Below are 22,023 nucleotides of genomic sequence, written 5' to 3' on the forward strand. Positions count from 1 at the left end.
GCCTCAACCCAAGGTTCGACCCCGCATGGATGACATCCAAATTTTTGACAAGTTGCTCCACAGGTTCTCAATGTAGATTTTCTTGCATCTTTTTGATTAATGGTTCATAGTGTCAATTGCAAATGAAAAGATGTTACAGTTAGTTTATTGTATATACTAGCTATGTGATGTGTCATTTTGACTAGGTGTATTTATCTTCATTTTTTGGAATATTTAACACCAATGTTTGGACCGAATTAAACCTGTTTACATAAGATATAAGATTTAGGACCTTATCGAATAAAATTATAGCTAAGAATTGCAAGAACCGCATAATGGACTCTGTACACAATGCACTGGAGATGACAACGGTAGGGGTAGAGAGAAACTGTGGCGATAAATAGTCATCTTATGTGTTACATGCAAGCACTGTGTACAAGTGTATTATATGGTTATTTTAGTTATCAAATTCTACTCTCTCATTCTAGACTTGCCAGGGTGGAACTTCTTATCACCACGCTAGCACTTCCGAGTTGAACCACTAGACGGCTATTGAACCACTAGATGGCTAGACCCTGTTAACCCTGGCCCAAGCTGGCTTGTTTAGTTTCGAGTCCAAGCTTGAGTTGAGGCAGTTGGCTCACAGCTCGCTCGTAAGTAGCTTCAGACTCCTAGGTTAAGCTCATGAGCATTTAGCTCGGTATGCAAAGCTCGAGATCGTACCTATTTGTTCAATGAGCTTTGAAATAAGCTCGAGCCCGGTATCAAGCTAGCTTATGCTCGGCTCAATTAAAGCGTTTTAACAAACTGATGTTAACTTATTTACACTCCTGATACCCAACCTCAAAATTAAATATGATACAATGGTATATAATATGCTTGGCCCAGTTCAAACTTTTATTCATTCGTGCGTGTTAACAATTTATCAAAAAGAATATTAAACATTTTATATAATATAAAACTAGAATAAAATATTTCAATAACGTATTTATTTTTTTATATAAGAAAAACTGAAATAAAAAATTTCATTTGACATGTTGAAAATTTAAACCAAAAAATTGTTAAACGAGGTTGTAGAAATAGAAGTTGGGTGTACCTCGTTTTGATGAGTCACATGTTGTGGCGTTGAATGGTTGACCCAATTAGAATTAGAAAGTTGGCCCACACCTTTTGTATTTTACGAGAACAATTACATTTTGTTATTTGATTTTTAATCTACTTAAATAGCGCAAATAGATAATTTAAGAGAAAAACATAGAATAAATTACATGGTTGAGTGACCTCTGGGAAGTCTTTATCAGAACAACAAAAATAAATCCGTAAACTCTTCGTGAATAAAACAAATAATATTGGTGATACAAAAGGCCATATGTTACCTGGGATGACATAAAATCATAATGCTCATATCTAGGGTGATAGACAATTAATTGTTACCAATTAATCCTATAAAATTATTTATTTGAATGGTAAATATTAGTCGTAAACAAAAGGAACAACCGGATAGTTCATACGAGAATATTGAGTATATTATGGTAGTCAAAGTTGCAAGTTAATTAAATATTATAAAAGTTATAGGTAGACAAGGGTAAAGTTAATTAACATCTTCACACCTATATGTGGATGTGTAAAATTTGATTAAGTAATAAAACATGGCAGCATTTATTGAATATTATGCATGGGTGGATGTGTAAAGTTTGGTGCCTCGTAGCATGTATGACGGTAGACATCCGTATCTTCAAGTCCACGTTACAACGACTATTTTCTTCTATTTGTTCTCACTTTGAATGGCAAGTAACTATTTTGTTTCTACTATTTTTATGCACTCCTTTTTAAAGTTATTAATTTGTAGAGGCAAAATATTATTATTTCGTACAAATCACCCAATAAATCGGGGTTGTGTGTCTTTTAATTAAAATTTAATTTAATCAGAAAAAGTTTGTTTATTTTTCTTTAATTATTATCTATTTATTAAGCCCATTATATTGTCCATAGATACTGTAAATATATAACTATGTAGGTTTATTTACGGGTGAGATGTTCAAAGACTTCAATTTAAAAGGAGAAGATGTTGGGTTCAAGCAGAGCCATCTCCAAGAATTTATATGTCTCGGCCGAGCCGAAATAAAAAGGCCTATAAACTTTAACGAGTAATGAAATAATATAAGAAAATAAAAAATAAAAAATTAGACCTTATGTAAATGGTGTTTTGTTTGGTTAAAACAATTAAAATTTTAAATAAGCTTACTTGTTTATGATTTAAGTTGTGTAAAAAACTTTTTGTATAAAAATAAGCTTAAAAATGTCTCAAGTGAGACTAGAGCCTATAACCTTTTGATTGGAAGTCAAACTCATTTGCCACTACACCAAGCTAGTTATTGTATAATGAGAGTAAAACATTATATATATATATATATTCATAAAAATTTATTTAAAAAAAAAAACTGTGCCCCCGAAAATTAAGTACCCACGCTGGTCGCCCACATTGCCCTATGCTCGAGCCGGACCTGGGTTCAAGTCTCACCTACAATCAAAATAAAAATAGAGGTTTTATGTTGGGGCTGAGGATTTTCTCACCTATGGTAGGGTTTCCTTCTGAGAGTTGAATGAAAATAATCAATTGGCAAATGGTCTGTTAGTGATCCGAATGAACGTTAAATATAAATAAATAAAAATCTATGGGTGTATTTCATTTATCTTTTTTTTTCTTAATGATTATATATTCTTTAAAAAACATGAAATAATAATTCCTGTGGTCAACTAATTGCATAATTATTAGTCATCAAAATATTTTATGTGCTTGTCTTAATTGTTTCAACATGATCACGTGAAACACACTTTTTAATTCTTTTGTTTTTCCAAAAAATTAATTTGAATTTAAAGAAGTAAATCTTAGTCTCCAAAAAGTGCTTCATGTTCCCCCTTTCATATATTTTAATTGGATGTAAACTGAAAAATTATGTCTTTGACTTTACTTTGACTCTGACTAATCTTGGGTCTATAAATGATTGATATTCTTTCTCCCTCCAATTCCATTTTCACAATCCCATTCTGTTAAAAAGCATACATGCAAAGAAAGACACAAAGAACAAAATGGTCTCCACAAGGTATAATATCTTTGGCTATGCAATCATCTTCATGTCACTTCACTTTGTGGCATATCCTCTTCAAGGTATTCTCAAAACAATCTTTTCTTTTATTCCCACTACTTATCAATTAATCTTTACATATTTATACATATATAATGTGAATGTGAAATTTAAATATATGTGTCGCTTATACTTGTCTATAGATATAGAGATGAAGGTGATGTCTAGAAACAAGATCGAAGAAGAACAGGTCATGTTATCTCAACCAGAAAAGGTGAATCTTGCAATTAGGGATGACGTTTTGAAGTCACGAAAGAATGTTTTCTTTCATATTGTAAGTTTTTTTTTCTAGATTTTTGTCATTAAATCTAAGGGTTTTTTTTTGTTTTCCTTTTTAAAATAATTTTTGTCATAAAATCTATGGTTTTTCTGCATTTTTGTCATAAAATCTAAGGCTTTCTAGATTTTTGTCATTTAAAATGCAAGGTTTTCAAAAAAGAAAATGAATTTGACCTTTAGTCATAGTCGGTAGAGAAGAGACCTTGTGATACCCATCAAAAAATTTTATTCGCCGCTTTGACAATAAAAAACAAGTGTTTTATTTCATATATGGAATAATCTTAATACATTTTTTCAAAACTTAGCTTATTTCACTATAAAGTATATTAAATATTCATTCTATAACAAACTAACATTAACAAATTTGTTTAGGAAACTCCGAATGTAGTTCCTGTCGGTTCTAAAGTGGCGGTAAAGGGTGGACTGGTTGGTGGGAGAAAGATGGCTAGAATGGTGAACGAAGAACGTATGAACATGAAAGATGAAGAAACTGCGAGTGTTCCGTCTTCAAGTGAAAACCCTAGTAATAATGACCACAAACCGCACAAGCGAAGCAAGAAGATGTATCATGATAATCATCAAGTTAAAGCCAAAATGAGTTCAACATTCATGGTTATGAATGCTGATTACCATGTCCCAAGATCTCACCCACCCAAAAATAACTGACACTACTAGAAAACTGGATATTTGTGACCGAAACTCTGGTCTTAAATATCTATTTGTGTACTAGTGTGAGTTCACATACATAGGATTAACTGTTATTATAAGGGAAGCAATTTTGTATCACTAGCCCTCCCTTTCATTTGATCTTGCTGACAACTACATAGGGAAAATATGTAGAATCTAATATAGTAATATAACTATATGTTACCATACATATATACAACTAGGATTAAAGAGATTAAGAGAATATTTTTGTTTATGTATCTATCTATTACTTGTTTAATCAATGTAATATTGAAATTTTGGGATGTTGTTCATGTTTTGTTTAAGTTGATTGTCATTCTATATTTGGATGTTAAGAGTTAATTTCCAGATAAATATGGTCGAAAGAGGACGGGTTCTAACTATACGTGGGCAAAAAGAGCTCGGTTTTAAAATGATAGTTGAAATGATGTATACTTGTATAGTATAGTGAAATCCTTTTTGAAAGTAATACACAGAATTAGACGTGCACAAAAGAACCGGTTCCAGACCCGACCCGGAACCGGACCCGACCCTACCCTACCCGCAGCCCGCGGGTACGGACCAGGTTTTGGTTTCCCTCGGAGCAGGGCCGGCTCCGAGAAAACAAAAACAAATTTGGCCCGAAGGCGAATATATTTTTTTTGGGCCTTAAATAAATGAAGTATTTGTTGGGTTTAAACAATTTAAATTTTATATGGGTTTACTTAGTTATAATTTGAGTTGTGTAAAAAATTTTATATAAAAAAGGATTAAACATGTGTCAAATAGGACTTGAACTCATAACCTTTTGGTTAGAAGTAATACCATTTGCCACTAGACCAAACTATTGATTATGAAATTAGATTTAAACATTAAATATACATATTGTATTTCATAAAAATACAACAAATTTTTTTTAAAAATAAAAATTCCGGGCCTAGGGGGTCTCGGGCCTGTGGCCGTCGACCACCTTGCCTCACCCCAAGGCTAGCCCTGCCTCCGAGAACTGCACCCGAACCGGAACCGACCCGGACCCGGTGGAACCGGTTCCGCCAATACCCGGTCAAAACCCGACCCTACCCTACCCGAAACCCGAAAAAACCCGATGGAACCGGTCAAATACCCGAGTATACCCGGAACCGGTTCCTACCCGGACCCTGTTTTGACTTTTGTTGACCATACCCGGTTCCGGTTCCAAACAGGTTCCGGGTTTTAAAAATACCCGATTTTGCACACCTCTACACACAATGACATAAAAAGAAGAACACAGATTGGTTACTTTCATAGTGAGGGAATTGACCCTTTATTTTAGTCACTTCCTCTTGCAACCTCAAAACATAATGAAATTTGATGCAGTGGTCAAAAGATGCGTCGATATAGACTACTTGTGCGTTACAGTTACAGTTATATTTCTGGAATTTAATGAGTTTTGATATATGTTTACAATATGCGTTAAAATACACTACAGCGGGGCATGAAAAATTTTGCATTCGGATGTTTTGCTGGATTTTGATATACGATACGTCATAATACTACAACAGTGCATTAAAACTTTACGTTTTGATGCATAATTGTAATGCATTTTGATGCACGGCTTTACTACGAATCTACGATAAGTCAGAATGTATTACATATGCATAGTAACACATGCAGTTTGATCAAAGAAACTAAAAACTTGAACAAATCCACAAACATCAGATAATAATCACTCACAGGGTACTTCATGTTAAATCCGCTATATATATTGCACTTTATGCAAAAATATACAAAACCAAACTCTTTCCAGTTCATGAAAAAATCATGTTTTTAGCATCTTATTATATGAACTACTTGCTTATATTCGTCTTAAACGAGCAAAAAAAAAATCAAAAAATAATACTATGAACTAATACTATGTTCCTTAAAGCTACTTACAACCTTTTTAGGCTTGTCAAAATTGGCAAGAACTCCCGATCCTAGGATTGTTTCTCATGCTTACACTGCTCGAGATCTTCCTTGCTGCCATTGGGGGTCCCACAAGCTCCTCAAACTTCTCCAAAAATAACCACCATTCGTCCTCGTTCATATCCGTCACCTTCACAAAACTAGTTGGTCCACCAACCGACTCTTTCGCACTTGACCGGACCCCACTCGCCTTCACACGCCCTTTCTTGCCCAAACCCACTTTGTTACAAGTCAAAGCCCGGGTCTGGACCACCTGGTCAGGACCCATTACTTGTTTCATAGCTTCTAAACATATTACTTCAAGCTCACTTGGTTCTTGATCAGTGAATCTGAATTGTCTACTCATCATCCCACCAATTTCAGCTAAACACAGCCCAAAGCACGCAGCTTTTTTCAAAAAACTGGTACAAAGACGTGTATACACGCTTCGCGTATCATGGGTAACTCTCTTCTCAGCATTTTAGCATCAAGTTTCGCGTCTAGTGATTTGATGTATTCAAGCTCAGTTTCTGAAAACGGGATCGATGCTTGAGGCCAATGCATCCACTCAAAGTAAGGATCTTCCAAACATTCTGGCAACAAAGACCATGATCGATAGGAATAAGTTCAACTTGACCAATTGACCATCACAAACCTTTACCAGTATGTTTCCAGCATGCCGGTCCCGTGTTAAAGACTCTCACATCTAATATCCCGATTCTGTGCACATCAGCAACAGAGAATCTTGAGCTTCCATGATCACTCGCATCAAAATCGTGTGCGATGAATTGTTGTAATGATGCTATCTTGCTAACCCCCTTCTCAGTTTGAATCGTGTTCTCGATTACATGATCGTTTAGATTAAAGATCGAGTGAGTGATCTAGACTAATGAAGTTAATGGCACACGAGCAAAATGGTCATGGTCTAGAAGGTAGGCTGCAACTTCTCTAAAACCGGTTTCGCCTACTCTAACAGATTGTTTAAGGCCCGGTTGACCGAGAACCTTTCCAATGAACCCTTTCGGGTTATTCGGTGCAAACGGTTCCTCATCTGTAGGCTTAACAATGGCTGCAAACTCACCTTTAATGTTTCTAAAATAATAAGCACCACCTAAACCGCCATTCACAGGAATTGGTTCTATATTGGTTTTCAACGCGTTAATAATCTCGTCCACGAGCTCTTTTATTTTGGTGAAATGACCAGAATGCCCTATGATCTCCACGATATTACTTTGAATTTGATCCTTTTGATCAAAAGTGTTTGCGGTTGGTGACAAACAAGGGGTCGATGAGCTTCGGTGCATCCAGTTCTTGGTTAACAGAAGTGCAGAATCAGCTCGAATGGAACTAAGATCGTTGGTCAAGACCGTATCGCCAAAAGTCAGTGAACTTTCGCCGGTTGGAACGTTTAACGTTAGCTGCATTCGTTTTCTGACCGTGTGTGCATCGTCTTTTCTCTCGAGTTCCATACCTAAAACACAACCGTTTTTGGTTTGGACAAAAACGCGCCGTTTGTTGGGAAGTTTTGATTCATAATCAGAATGGCATGGGCCATTGAGAAGTGACACAGATATCTTGTTTGACATCGGGCTTTCCATTTTGAAGCGTTAAAAAGACCAAGGAAAACAAGATTCTGCTTGTTAACCACTGTGATCACATTGGGTAACAATCAGCCAATTTGAGTTGCAGCAGTTTTGGTTACATCAGATAAGCTTTCTGATGCGTTCCAACATTTTGACCAGCCAAACCTGAGTCAGATTGACCAAGCAACAGTCAAACATCACAATTCAAAACATAGATAATTAATTAAAAAGGTTCAGAATCTTCAACTGTATGACTATTTCAATGAAACTTTAACAAGATTATTATTGAAATATTTCAGATTCAGAATCAAGTGCAACAAGAATTCAACATTTTGACCGAATAAGAGTCAAAAGTCAACACATACAACAATGATACCTCAATGACTGAATGGTTCAGAAGCTTCAATTATACTACTACTATTCAAAATAAATCCAACAAGATTATTATTATTATTATTATTATTATTATTATTATTATTATTATTATTATTATTATTATTATTATTATTATTATTATTATTATTATTATTATTATTATTATTATTATTATTATTATTATTATTATTATTATTATTATTATTATTATTATTATTATTATTATTATTATTATTATTATTATTATTATTATTATTATTATTATTATTATTATTATTATTATTATTATTATTATTATTATTATTATTATTATTATTATTATTATTATTATTATTATTATTATTATTATTATTATTATTATTATTATTATTATTATTATTATTATTATTATTATTATTATTATTATTATTATTATTATTATTATTATTATTATTATTATTATTATTATTATTATTATTATTATTATTATTATTATTATTATTATTATTATTATTATTATTATTATTATTATTATTATTATTATTATTATTATTATTATTATTATTATTATTATTATTATTATTATTATTATTATTATTATTATTATTATTATTATTATTATTATTATTATTATTATTATTATTATTATTATTATTATTATTATTATTATTATTATTATTATTATTATTATTATTATTATTATTATTATTATTATTATTATTATTATTATTATTATTATTATTATTATTATTATTATTATTATTATTATTATTATTATTATTATTATTATTATTATTATTATTATTATGGAAGCATTCCAAATTCAGCAGTTTTCATTCATCAGAATGCTTAGTGTTGGTGGCTTTTTTCATTCATCAGAATGTTTTGGTAATATATGTTTTAGGTTGTTCATGTACATAAGTAATGCATATTAAATCACATAAATATTATTATAGCTAAATTTACAAGACACATAAGCACAACGAGCATTAGAAAGAACAGTACACTTTGGATCATCATGTTGCCTCATCAGGCTTCTCGCCTTCTAAAACAAAGTTAAAAACAATAGGAAACCAAACCAATCAAATGTCTTGATACCTGAAATGCCCTTGTGTGGTGATGCTCCTGAATATGATATCACCAGGAAAGAAAATTGATTGCAATGAGAATGTGATCAAGGTAAGGGTACAACCGTCATAAACCAACAAATCAAAAGTACACTATAAATGCTTAAACTAAACAAAATAAACAAAAAATACTTGGAAAGTTACAAATTACATGCTAAAAGAGCTTTCAATTGCAAATACATTACATCCGCCACAGAACACATTTTTCTCCAACTAACTCGGTTTTCATTTGAATGTCGACAGCCTGGGAAGCTTGTCACGCAAGTAATACAGCCGGGCTCTTCGGACTTTCCTGTGCTTAACCACCTTTATTTCCTTGATGTTTGGAGAATATCTGTACAAGACATACACACATTATGAAATTGCATATTGTCATTAACATCAATTTGTTTTCCTATTTCTTTTTGTGACAATATATTTATTGTCTCAATAATATCAGTAAATGAATGAAACTTACATAGGGAACACAATTTCAACTCCAACTCCCGCAATGATCCTTCGTATACGAATTGTGGTGTGAATACCCGCATTCTGCTTCGAGATTATAATACCCTTGTAAATGGATAACCGACGCCTGTTCTCGGGCACTTCCTACAAAATTAAATTAAATTCCGGTGTCACAAATTCACACTCTTTTTATATCATATAAATCCAAATTACATTCAACATCAAACTTACCAATTTGATTTCAACAATGTCTCCGGTTCTTAGGTCGGGCACTGGCCTTGAACTATCCGAAGCTTCAATCGCTTGCTTGTTAAGAATCTAATTACAAAGCAAAAATGGATATTTCAGTTCCGAATTCGAATTCAATTGAAAAACTTTCAAATTTGAATAGCTAAATCCAAATAATCCGACGAATAACCCTAAAAAAGGTAAATGCATCTCCAAATTTGAAAAAATGATCATGCTTCAACTTGTTCACAATATATCAAACAAAAATAACCTAAAAGATGACCCATATGAACAAGTTATCATCAGTTTTCACAACAGATAATAGGGGTGAGCATAAACCGATTTAACCGAACCGACGTTTAAATTTTTTATTTTTCGAATAACTGATTTTTAGGTTCGGTTTCGCTTAACCATATATTAGTAACCGATAATAACCGAACCGACGTTTAAATTTTTTATTTTTCGAATAACTGATTTTTAGGTTCGGTTTCGCTTAACCATATATTAGTAACCGATAATAACCGAACCGATTAACCGAAGCCTTGAACATTGATTGGTGATATCGGTGTTTATTAAATTATTTTGCAGCGGAATATTTCATCAGAACCGTAGTTAGGAAAAATGATCAGAGTTATAAAAACACCATGATTATTATTATGATACACTGAGAATTTAATCCCTTTTGATTCAAACATAAGTTTTTATAGGGATAAACCCTAATTTACAAAACAGGTTTTTTATTCTGGTGACAAGCCACTTATTTAAGCTGGAAGCCCGCAGGCATCATTCCTTGGTCTCTAACAAGTCACCTGAAACATGTTTAAAATATTTGATCAGCAAGAAATACTAGAAATACTGGTGAGTACATTCATTTGAAAATGACACATTTTACAGTTACAGCATTAAGATGTTTTTACATCTGCCTGCTTACAAATTACCGAAAGGTACTTGTCACTCGACCGTATTTATGACTGTCGTCATATTACTTATTGACTAACACTTGTCCAATAAGTAACGTGTAATAGCCCAGTAGGCAAGCCTTGTATACAAAACCCCACAATACTAGTAGTAACCATCCCATAAGTCTACAGAGACTTAATCACTGTAAGGTCAGGCAGATGGGAAGGAGACAGAGATTGGCGAGAAGCCCCATGCATACCTGAAGGATCGGCCGTCGTTGCCGATGACGGAGGCATGGTAGAAGCCGCCGCGGTCGCCGCCGCGGAATCCGCAGCAAAAGTAACCGCCGGCTAGGTGAAAGATGCGGTAAAAATAGCACTCACAGCCGGCGGTGACGTCATCACAGCTGGAACAGTCGGCTCAAAGGAGTAAGCAACTGAACCAGCGGAAGCAGGCGCAGGCGCCTGGGTCGTCGCCTCAGGTAGGCTGACCAAGCCTACCGTCATGGGCGGAGGGATACTCTGCGCTCCACCCTGGAATGCGTCAACATCCATGCCTGCACAAAGAAGATAAGCATTAATGATGGAAAACTATGAAGTTAAAGATAAAGGAAGTTTGTACTTACGGGTTTTCTTGAGCCTGAAAGTGCGGACGGGCGGGGATGAACCCGATGGAGCCGGCCTCTTCACGCCGGTCACCGTTGTCATCCTTGGCTCTCCGGAGGTGACAATCGTCGCAGCCTCCGGAGCGGCGGTCTTATCACCACCGGGATTCCCCGCCACCTCTTCGCTCTCGGTCTCCGAATCAGACCGAGGCGCCGGATCGGCAGTGGAGGCCACCTTCTCCTTCCCCTTCCCGCCGGCAGCCTTCTTCTTCCGCACCAACGGAGGACCATCTGCGGATTCCTCATCAGAACATACGATTAGAGGAATTCCAGCAGAGGTTTCAACATTGAGGGGTCGAGGGTCGAATAGCGCCTTACCTGGCCGCCTGGCGCTAAGGATCTCGTGACCTAGCGGATAGACCTCCACGAACCGATCCGCCGTTTGTTCTAGGATGGGCAACTCGTTCTCGTCTAAAGCGCGAGTACCCATCCGAGTGAGACCGTCAGCCTCCCGCGGGTACATGAGCGACTGCAAGTCGTTCCCCTCTGGAATAAACAGGAAAGTTAGAAGAAATTCTAAATCAACAAAAAGAAACAAAGCATACCGTAAGGAACAGAGTTCGAACCGTATTCGAGGACGATTGGGATCTTTAACGCATCCGCATCCTTCCACACCCGGCTCATCCCGAGCATCACCATCCCGGACTCCGCAAACCGGTAAACCGGAGATTGGACTCGGGATATCTTCGAAAACCATTCCGCCTCCTGGTAGTTGGAGGCGTGAAGGCTGGGAAGTGCTTGCCCATTCTTGAATTTCAGGGCAAGGGGGATGGCGCGAGCCGAAATGTAGAAGAACTCCCGCTTCCACGAGCGAAGACTGCGCTCGGTTGCGCAAATCTTCAAACCCTTAATCCGGGTTATCAACGTATACCACCCCTGGATGCACCTCCAAGAGTAGAAGGTCATCAGGCGGTCAACATAGGGCTCAATGCCCAGAATCCGGCACACCCACTCGAAGTGGCGAACCTTGGCAATCGCCATCGGATGCACCTCGGTCAGGTGCACACCGTGCCTCTCAAGGACACGGTAAACAAACTTTGTCAATGGGAACCTAAGATTCCCATAAACAAAGAATGCAGCATATACCCCGATCTTGCCTCTGGGGGCATTGTACACCGTCTGATGGGGTTCAGGAAACTCAGGCTCGAGAGACTCGAGCATGAACTTCCTGACGACGTACTGATACAGATCGACAGGCAGAGCACACTGGCACTCGCCAGCAGTACTCTTGTCATCGGCTGTAGATTCGAGATCACGTGAAGACATCTTGCAGAAAGAAGAAAACGATTTCAAGGGAATGCTCGACTGAAAAGATGAGTATTCGCCGGAAATCGTTTTGAAGATGAAGAGTGAAAGTGTGGATTACAAAGAACCCTCTCCCCCTTTATATACTAATCGCAATTAATGCGATGAATTTAATGCGGAAGAGAGAGAAATCGAAGGTGCAATGAAACTATGACACGTGGCAAAAAGCAAGCTGGCAACAGCTGTTGAAAGGACGCGTACCATTAATTTCGCGGCCACGCGCCTGAAAAAGCGTCTGGAATGACCATGTACTGTCACGTCACCATAACTTCCTGCACGCCCTGACACAGTCAGAAGAAACCGTCGCACGACGTTTCAGAGGTTTGGACTGTTCTTATCCTTTCACCAACTCTTCGAATTTCAAAAAAAAAAAAAAAAAAAAAAAAAATTCAAAAAGATTCAAAAGTAAGCGGGAAAATACCCCTTACCTTGGCAACCAAGTAACCATAAGACGGGTGCGGGTACAGTGTAAAGGCAAAACCCTTCACATACCTAGCACCCGCAGGGAATTGAAGCCAAGAATACCTTGGCAACCAAGTAACCATAAGACGGGTGCGGGTACAGTGTAAAGGCAAAACCCTTCACATACCTAGCACCCGCAGGGAATTGAAGCCAAGAATACCTCGGCAACCAAGTAACTATAAGACGGGTGCGGGTACAGTATAAAGGCAAAACCCTTCACATACCTAGCACCCGCAGGGAATTGAAGCCAAGAATACCTTGGCAACCAAGTAACCATAAGACGGGTGCGGGTACAGTGTAAAGGCAAAACCCTTCACATACCTAGCACCCGCAGGGAATTGAAGCCAAGAATACCTCGGCAACCAAGTAACTATAAGACGGGTGCGGGTACAGTGTTAAGGCAAAACCCTTCACATACCTAGCACCCGCAGGGAATTGACGCCAGGAATACCTTGGAAGTAAAGTAACCGTAAGACGAGCGCGGGTACAGTGTTAAGGCAAAACCCTTCACATACCTAGCGCTCCGCAGGGAATTGAAACCAAGAAGGATCTTCTGGGCAATGCTTGCGGAAACGGAAATAACATCCCCGCATAGCGGGAACGTCGAGAACTACATTGTTTGAAGCTCCATAATGGAATTGGTGGTTTTAACATAATTGATTACTATGTTCAAAACTACCAAAACCTCATGGAGAATCCACACAAGTGGGACTCAACGCTCCTGACTTGCGAGGAGGTTACAGACCTACCCGCATCATACCCAAAGATCAAGCAGGAAAGTTGGGAATTTCTGCAAGTGACAAGGACTTCCGCGGGAAGAATCCCCATGGAAAACCTTAAAACTAAACCCTTTTCAAAACCCTTTGCTTAAGTCCAAAAGTTCACCTCACTTTATTAAACATTCATGAGAAGAACATTGGACTGGGGGGACTTGAAGAGGTAGGTCCCAGCAGAGCCCAGTTGGACCCGCAAGACTCACCTTGAAGAGAGACGTCTGCGCAGAAACCAACTGGATCCGCAGGACCCACCATGCTCAGAGACGTTACGTCCTTACGCGCAGTACGCAAGCTGTTCCCGCAGGAAATGCCTCCCAATGGTGAAGGACTCTGCCTGTTCCCGCAGTTGCGGATACAAGCCATCATGGAAGGCCACCCGCGCAGCAAGGCTACACGCACAAGGCACTTAGCTCTCAATCATTCAGTGTCACCTGAAGGAATGAGCAAAGCCGGGAACAATCCCGCACAAGGGCGGGAGGGGGAATACTTCCGCCCAACTAAGCCAGTCCGTACGATACGGGAAGATCTTCTGTACTGTACCTGACGAGGTATGGGCAAAAGATCTGACTAAAGATACGACAGCTTATTGACAACAGTATGGCGAGCAGCATGCTCCTGTACTGTATGTCACTATTAGCCGCTGCCTACTCACCAACTCCTGTCATACCACGTGCATAGCCGGCAGTTGGTGGAAAAGGAATAGTACACAGCAGGCCTGGTCACTGTCAGCCGCTGCCTACCCACCAACTACCAGCAGGGCACGTGCGTAGGCCACAGTTGGTGGAACAGGAATACTATTCAGCCGGCCACACCTCCTTGGAAACCTACCTTCGGCTATAAATACCCTAAATGGTATGATCATCTTATCTTATCATATCTCATCACATTACCATCATATTATACCTGATATCTGCTCTAGCAATCTCTTAATATACATTTATATTTAAAGAGCAATCTAGTCTGATTCTCACGCCGGAGAGTGGTCACAAGGAGGAACCCCCCCCCCTTCTCAGTGACAAGCTCACGGTGTCTGTTTTGCAGGTTATCAGAAGAACCATATTTTCTGGGTGTAACCCCTCGTGGGAAACATCTATCTAACCCCCAGGTTATCCGTAATCTGCCCGGGGTCCGGTTAGTGTTTCTTCACACTGTAATGTATTTTAAATACTGTATAAATACATTTGAAAATATTTAGACAATCTATCATGGGTTTTATAGGTTTTGAAATCACCATGACAGTGTCGGAAAAATAGTTGTCTCACGCAAATGTGAGTTGTATAAAAACTCGAATGTCTCACCTTGCTAGTTTACAATTAAGCAAAATGCCTCTTGGTATTAAGCATCTAGGATAAGCACAATGTAGTATATCTAGGTTAGTATAAAACCGATAAACATAACGATAGTCACGAGAGTAGAAACTTTACACGATAACACAATGTCTTACCTTACAGTACACCCCTAACAGAGAAGCAACAAAAACATCAAATTACCCCCAGAAAGTGAAATTAAAAACCCTAGATTTTAAAAAAAAAAAAAAAGAATAATTGACGAAATTACCCCCATGATATCACCAAGCTTGACAATGGGTTTCTTAGGCGCTCTCTCTTCAACAGCCTCCTTCTCTTATTCGTTAGTATTTTCATCTACAACATCAACTGCGGCTCTAACAACAAACGAATTCCGACTACGAGTACCACAGCCTAAACGGCATCGTGTTGAAACCGATGATGATGTGAATGGGGGAAGAAAGGATAAGTCTCCTGGATTGGAAAGTTTTAGGTGTCGTATACACTGCCTGCGAATTTCAGTTTCGGATGGTTATAACATTTGGTATATTATGAGACCTTTACCTTTACCTTTACCTGAGGAGGAAGAACAACGGAAGCCATGGGTGAGCTCACAGCCTTATCTCAATTGCCAGATAATATCCTTATATGGGTTGAATTTCGGGTCGGATACGATATGGGCTTTGCTTTTTTTTCATAAGGCCACGTCATGTGAGCAAATGTGGGTTTTAAGTCTTATTTGTAAAACAAAAAAAACAAAAAGAATAAAATATGGGGTTCCATGTTAGGACATATATTTTTTCACCTATGCTGAGTTTTCTTTTAAGAATGGGATAAAGATAATCGAGTGATAAGTGACATGTCAGTTATCCACATGACCATTAAAAAAATAAATAAATAATATATGAAAGTGGGAACATGAAGCACTTTTTGGAGACTAAGATTTACTTCTTTAAATTCAAATTAATTTTTTGGAAAAACAAAAGAATTAAAAAGTGTGTTTCACGTGATCATGTTGAAACAATTAAGACAAGCACATAAAATATTTTGATGACTAATAATTATGCAATTAGTTGACCACAGGAATTATTATTTCTCACCTATGGTAGGGTTTCCTTCTGAGAGTTGAATGAAAATAATCAATTGGCAAATGGTCTGTTAGTGATCCGAATGAACGTTAAATATAAATAAATAAAAATCTATGGGTGTATTTCATTTATCTTTTTTTTTCTTCATGATTATATATTCTTTAAAAAACATGAAATAATAATTCCTGTGGTCAACTAATTGCATAATTATTAGTCATCAAAATATTTTATGTGCTTGTCTTAATTGTTTCAACATGATCACGTGAAACACACTTTTTAATTCTTTTGTTTTTCCAAAAAATTAATTTGAATTTAAAGAAGTAAATCTTAGTCTCCAAAAAGTGCTTCATGTTCCCACTTTCATATATTTTAATTGGATGTAAACTGAAAAATTATGTCTTTGACTTTACTTTGACTCTGACTAATCTTGGGTCTATAAATGATTGATATTCTTTCTCCCTCCAATTCCATTTTCACAATCCCATTCTGTTAAAAAGCATACATGCAAAGAAAGACACAAAGAACAAAATGGTCTCCACAAGGTATAATATCTTTGGCTATGCAATCATCTTCATGTCACTTCACTTTGTGGCATAATCTCTTCAAGGTATTCTCAAAACAATCTTTTCTTTTATTCCTACTACTTATCAACTATTTTTACATAAATAATGTGATTGTGAAATTTAAATATGTGTCGGTTATACATTTTGATAGATATAGAGATAACGGTGATGTCTAGAAACAAGATTGAAGAACGGCTCATGTTATCTCGACCATAAAAGGTGAATCTTGCGATTAGGGATAACGTTTTGAAGTCACGAAAGAACGTTTTCTTTCATATTGTAAGTTCCTTTTCTTCGGATTTTTGTCATTAAATCTAAAGGTTTTCTTTTTCTTTTTTAATAATTTTTGTTATAAAATCTATGCTTTTTCTGCATTTTTGTCTCAAAATGTAAGGTTTTCTAGACTTTTGTCATTTAAAATGCAAGGTTTTCAAAAAAGAAAATGAATTTGGCCTTTAGTCGTAGTCGGTAGAGAAGAGAACTTCTGATACCCATCGAAAACTTTTATTCGCCGCTTTGACGATCAAAACAAGTGTTTTATTTAATATATGGAATAATCTTAATATTTTTCAAAACTTAGCTTATTGCACTATAAAGTATATTAAATATTCATTCTATAACTAAACTAACATTAATAAATTTGTTTAGGAAACTCCGAATGTAGTTCCCGTCGGTTCCAAAGTGACGGTAAAGGGTGGGCCGGTTGGTGGGAGAAAGATGGCTAGAATGGTGAACGAAGAAGAACATATGAACATGAAAGGTGAAGAAACTGCTTCAAAGAAAGTTCCGTCTTCAAGTGAAAACTCTAGTAATAATGACCACAAACCGCACAATCGAAGCAAGAAGATATACATGATAATCATTAAGTTAAAGGCAAAATGAGTTCAACATTCATGGTTATGAATGTTGATTACCATGTCCCAAGATCTCACCCACCCAAAAATAACTGACACTACTAGAAAACTAAATATTTGCGACTGAAACTCTTGTCGTAAATATCTATTAGTGTAGTAGTGTGAGTTCACATACATAGGATTAAGTGTTATTATAAGGGATGCAATTTTGTAGCAATAGCCCTCCCTTTCATGTGATCTTTCTGACAATTATATAGGTAAAATATGTAGAATCTAATATTACTATATGTTACCATACATATATACAACTAGGATTAACGAGATTATTTTTGTTTATGTATCTATCTATTAATTGTTTAATCAATGTAGTATTGAAATTTTGGGATGTTGTACACGTTTTGTTTTAATTATCATTCTATATTTGGATGTTAAAGAGTTAAATTTCTAGATAAATTTGTTGAAAGAGGACGGGTCCTATAAGCAAGTAAATAGAGCTCGGTTTTAACATTGATAGAGGGAATGATATATAGTATAGTGAAATCTTTTTATAAAGGTAATACACACAATGACACAAAAATAAGAACTTAGATTGGTTACTTTCATGGTGAGGGAAGTGACCCTTTATTTTAGTCACTTCCTCCTGCAGCCTCAAAACATAATGAAATTTGATGCAGGGGTCTAAATATGTGTCGATATAGACTACTTGTGCGTTACAATTACAGTTATATTTCCTGAATTTAATGAGTTTTGATATATATGTTTACAATATGCGTTAAAATACACTACAATGGTGCATTAAAATTTTTACATTTGGATGTTATGGATTTGGATGTACGGTACGCCATAATGCTACAACAGTGCATTAAAACTTTACGTTTTGATGCATATTTGTAATGCATTTTGATGCACGGCTTTACTACGATAAGTCAGAATGTATTACAAATGCAAAGTAACAATGCATCAAAACATTAATTACATTTTGATGCCCGGATTTACAACTATGCCTCAAAAACCACATGCAGTTTAATCAAAGAAACTAAAAACTTGAACAAATCCACTAACATCAGATAATAAACACTCACTGAGTCACAGGGTACTTCATGTTAAATCCGCTATATATATTGCACTTTATGCAAAAATATACAAAACCAAACTCTTTCCAATTCATGGAAAATCATGTTTTTAGCATCTTATTATATGAACTACTTCCTTATATTCGTCTTAAACGAGCAGAAAAAAAAAATCAAAAAATAATACTATGAACTAATACTATGTTCCTTAAAGCTACTTACAACCTTTTTAGACTTGTCAAAACTGGCAAGAACTCCCGATCCTAGGATTGTTTCTCATGCTTACACTGCTCGAGATCTTCCTTGCCGCCATTGCGGGTCCCACAAGCTCCTCAAACTTCTCCACAAACAACCACCATTCTTTCTCGTTCATATCTGTCACCTTCACAAAACTAGTTGGTCCACCAACTGACTCTTTTGCACTTGACCGGACCCCACTCACCTTCACACGCCCTTTCTTGCCCAAACCCACTTTGTTACAAGTCAAAGCCCGGGTCTGGACCGCCTGGTTAACCGTTAAAACTTGTTCTTCAGAGTCAGAACCAGGACCCATTACTTGTTTCATAGCTTCTAAACATATTACTTCAAGCTCACTTGGTTCTTGATCACTGAACCTGAATTGTCTACTCATCATCCCACCAATTTCAGCTAAACACAGCCCAAAGCACGCAGCTTTTTTCAAAAAACTGGTACAAAGTGTTAACACGCGTATACACGCTTCGCGTATCATGGGTAACTCTCTTCTCGGCATTTTAGCATCAAGATTCGCGTCTAGTGATTTGATGTATTCAAGCTAGGTTTCTGAAAACGGGATCGATGCTTGAGGCCAATGCATCCACTCAAAGTAAGGATCTTCCAAACATTCTGGTAAACAAAGACCATGATCGATAGGAATAAGTTCAACTTCACCAAATTGACCATCACAAACCTTAACCAGTATGTTTCCAGCATGCCGGTCCGTGCTAAAGACTCTCACATCTAATATCCCGATTCTGTGCACATCAGCAACAGAGAATCTTGAGCTTCCGTGATCACTCGCATCAAAATCGTGTGCGATGAATTGTTGTAATGATGCTATCTTGCTAACCCCCTTTTTCAGTTTGAATCGTGTTCTCGATTACATGATCGTTTAGATTAAAGATCGAGTGAGTGATCTTGACTAATGAAGTTAATGGCACACGTGCAAAATGGTCATGGTCTAGCAGGTAGGCTGCAACTTCTCTAAAACCGGTTTCACCTACTTTAACAGATTGTTTAAGGCCCGGTTGACCGAGAACCTTTCCAATGAATCCTTTCGGGTTATTAGGTGCGAACGGTTCCTCATCTGTAGGCTTAACAATGGCTACACATTCACCTTTAATGTTTCTAAAATAATAAGCACCACCTAAACCGCCATTCACAGGAATTGGATCTATATTGGTTTTCAACGCGTTAATAATCTCGTTCACGAGCTCTTTTGTTTTGGTGAAATGACCAGAATGCCCTATGATCTCCACGATATTACTTTGAGTTTGATCCTTTTGATCAAAAGTGTTTGCGGTTGGTGACAAACAGGGGGTCGATGAGCTTCGGTGCATCGAGTTCTTGGTTAACAGAAGTGCAGAATCAGCTCGAATGGAACTAAGATCGTTGGTCAAGACCGTATCACCAAAAGTCAGTGAACTTTCACCGGTTGGAACGTTTAACGTTAGCTGCATTCGTTTTTTGACCGTGTGTGCATCGTCTTTTCTCTCGAGTTCCATACCTAAAACACAACCGTTTTCGGTTTGGACAAACACACGCCGTTTGTTGGGAAGTTTTGATTCATAATCAGAATGGCATGGGCCATTGAGAAGTGACACAGACATCTTGTTTGATATCGGGCTTTCCATTTTGAAGCGTTAAAAAGACCGAAGGAAAACAAGATTCTGCTTGTTAACCACTTTGATCACATTGGGTAACAATCAGCCAATTTGAGTTGCAGCAGTTTTGGTTACATCAGATAAGCTTTCTGATGCGTTCCAACATTTTGACCAGCCAAACCTGAGTCAGATTGACCAAGCAACAGTCAAACATCACAATTCAAAACATAGATAATTAATTAAAAAGGTTCAGAATCTTCAACTGTATGACTATTTCAATGAAACTTTAACAAGAATTCAATATTCTGACTATACAAGAGTCAAAAGTCACAAGTCAAAACATACAACAATGATACTTCAATGACTGAAAGGTTCAGAATCTTCAATTATAGTACTATTCAAAATAAAATCCAACAATATTATTATTATGGAAACATTCCATATTCAGCAGTTTTGGTTACATCAGACAACTTTTCTGATAAATTCCAACATTTTGACCAAAGAAAAAGTCAAAATTCAAAACATACAACATTATTTGTAAGGTTTACAGTACTATATTAAAAAAATTCAACAATATTATTATAGAAACATTTCAGATTCAGAAACAAGTATAAGAAGAATTCAACATTTTGACCTAATAAAATTCAAAAACGACAATTACAACGAAACTATTTCAGATTCAAAATCATCTAAAAAAAGAATTCAAAGAAAACCTAATGAATAATAATAATAATAATAAACCAAAACAACAATACTCATCAATCACATGATCAACTTATATCAATATTACTCTTCATCATAATGACAGAAACATTAACAAATTAATCACATGATCAAAACCTATATCAATATTCTTATATAAAATTCGCACTCGTTTGAATTTCAACTGTACGGCCGGTTTACGATCATGATTCCGTCAAATTCCGATCAATTAAACATACACCGTTCATAATAACGTAGAACTGAACGAGTAAACACAAATATTGACGTAATTATTATTATTATTATTATTATTACCGGCGAGAAGAAGGAGGTTGAGTGAATTGGTGAATGAAAGATGAACAGAAAAGAAGATTCAAAGGAAAACCGTCCTTGTTTTTCTTCTTCTTCTTCGATCTCTTTTAACTTTAATAATAAAATAAACAAACAGTTAGTAGAGGGAAATCTAATAATAACTACTACTTTTACATTTCTACTCCCCATACTATTCTTGTTTGATAGCTATTGTACGAGGTCTCGTTCACGTTTGTTCGTTAAGCTTTTATTGAAAAAGTGAACGGTTTATGAATACCTAACTGAGTGAAATTTCTTGTTCGTGTTTGTTCGTTAAGGAAATGAACTTGTTTGTTAACGTTTCACGGACACAAATGAACATAGGTAGTGTTATATTTCATTTGACTAACTAAGAATTAATAGTTTCAATGATTCTATCCGGCTAGCATGTTTGTGTTGGTGATTTTTTTTATCATTCATATTCGTAAG

The 22,023-nt window shown here is 36.4% G+C and overlaps 1 protein-coding gene and 2 pseudogenes across 2 annotated transcripts; all 3 read right to left on the reverse strand.

The window, feature by feature from the left end:
- Positions 1 to 6,000: 6,000 nt before the first annotated feature.
- Positions 6,001 to 7,591, reverse strand: LOC143554174 (phosphatidylinositol 4-kinase gamma 7 pseudogene; annotated as a pseudogene).
- Positions 7,592 to 9,274: 1,683 nt separating this feature from the next.
- On the reverse strand, positions 9,275 to 15,589 carry LOC143554186 (large ribosomal subunit protein bL19cy). The gene is made up of 4 exons (XM_077044017.1): positions 15,397 to 15,589; positions 9,736 to 9,822; positions 9,515 to 9,648; positions 9,275 to 9,391 (listed from the first exon to the last, which is right to left on the reverse strand). Exons 1-4 carry the CDS (start codon positions 15,400 to 15,402, stop codon positions 9,283 to 9,285), a joined length of 336 nt encoding a protein of 111 aa, XP_076900132.1. The 5' UTR covers positions 15,403 to 15,589; the 3' UTR covers positions 9,275 to 9,282.
- A 3,164-nt stretch (positions 15,590 to 18,753) lies between these two features.
- Positions 18,754 to 21,647, reverse strand: LOC143552798 (phosphatidylinositol 4-kinase gamma 6 pseudogene; annotated as a pseudogene). Its single transcript, XR_013138713.1, has 2 exons — positions 21,559 to 21,647; positions 18,754 to 20,722 (listed from the first exon to the last, which is right to left on the reverse strand). The product of XR_013138713.1 is annotated as a phosphatidylinositol 4-kinase gamma 6 pseudogene (transcript).
- Between the last annotated feature and the right edge of the window lie 376 nt (positions 21,648 to 22,023).

This window comes from Bidens hawaiensis, unplaced genomic scaffold (genome assembly GCF_021521415.1).
Source record: "Bidens hawaiensis isolate Kalapana, Puna unplaced genomic scaffold, B.hawaiensis_p1.1 tig00001032_1, whole genome shotgun sequence".
NCBI classification, from domain to species: domain Eukaryota; kingdom Viridiplantae; phylum Streptophyta; class Magnoliopsida; order Asterales; family Asteraceae; genus Bidens; species Bidens hawaiensis.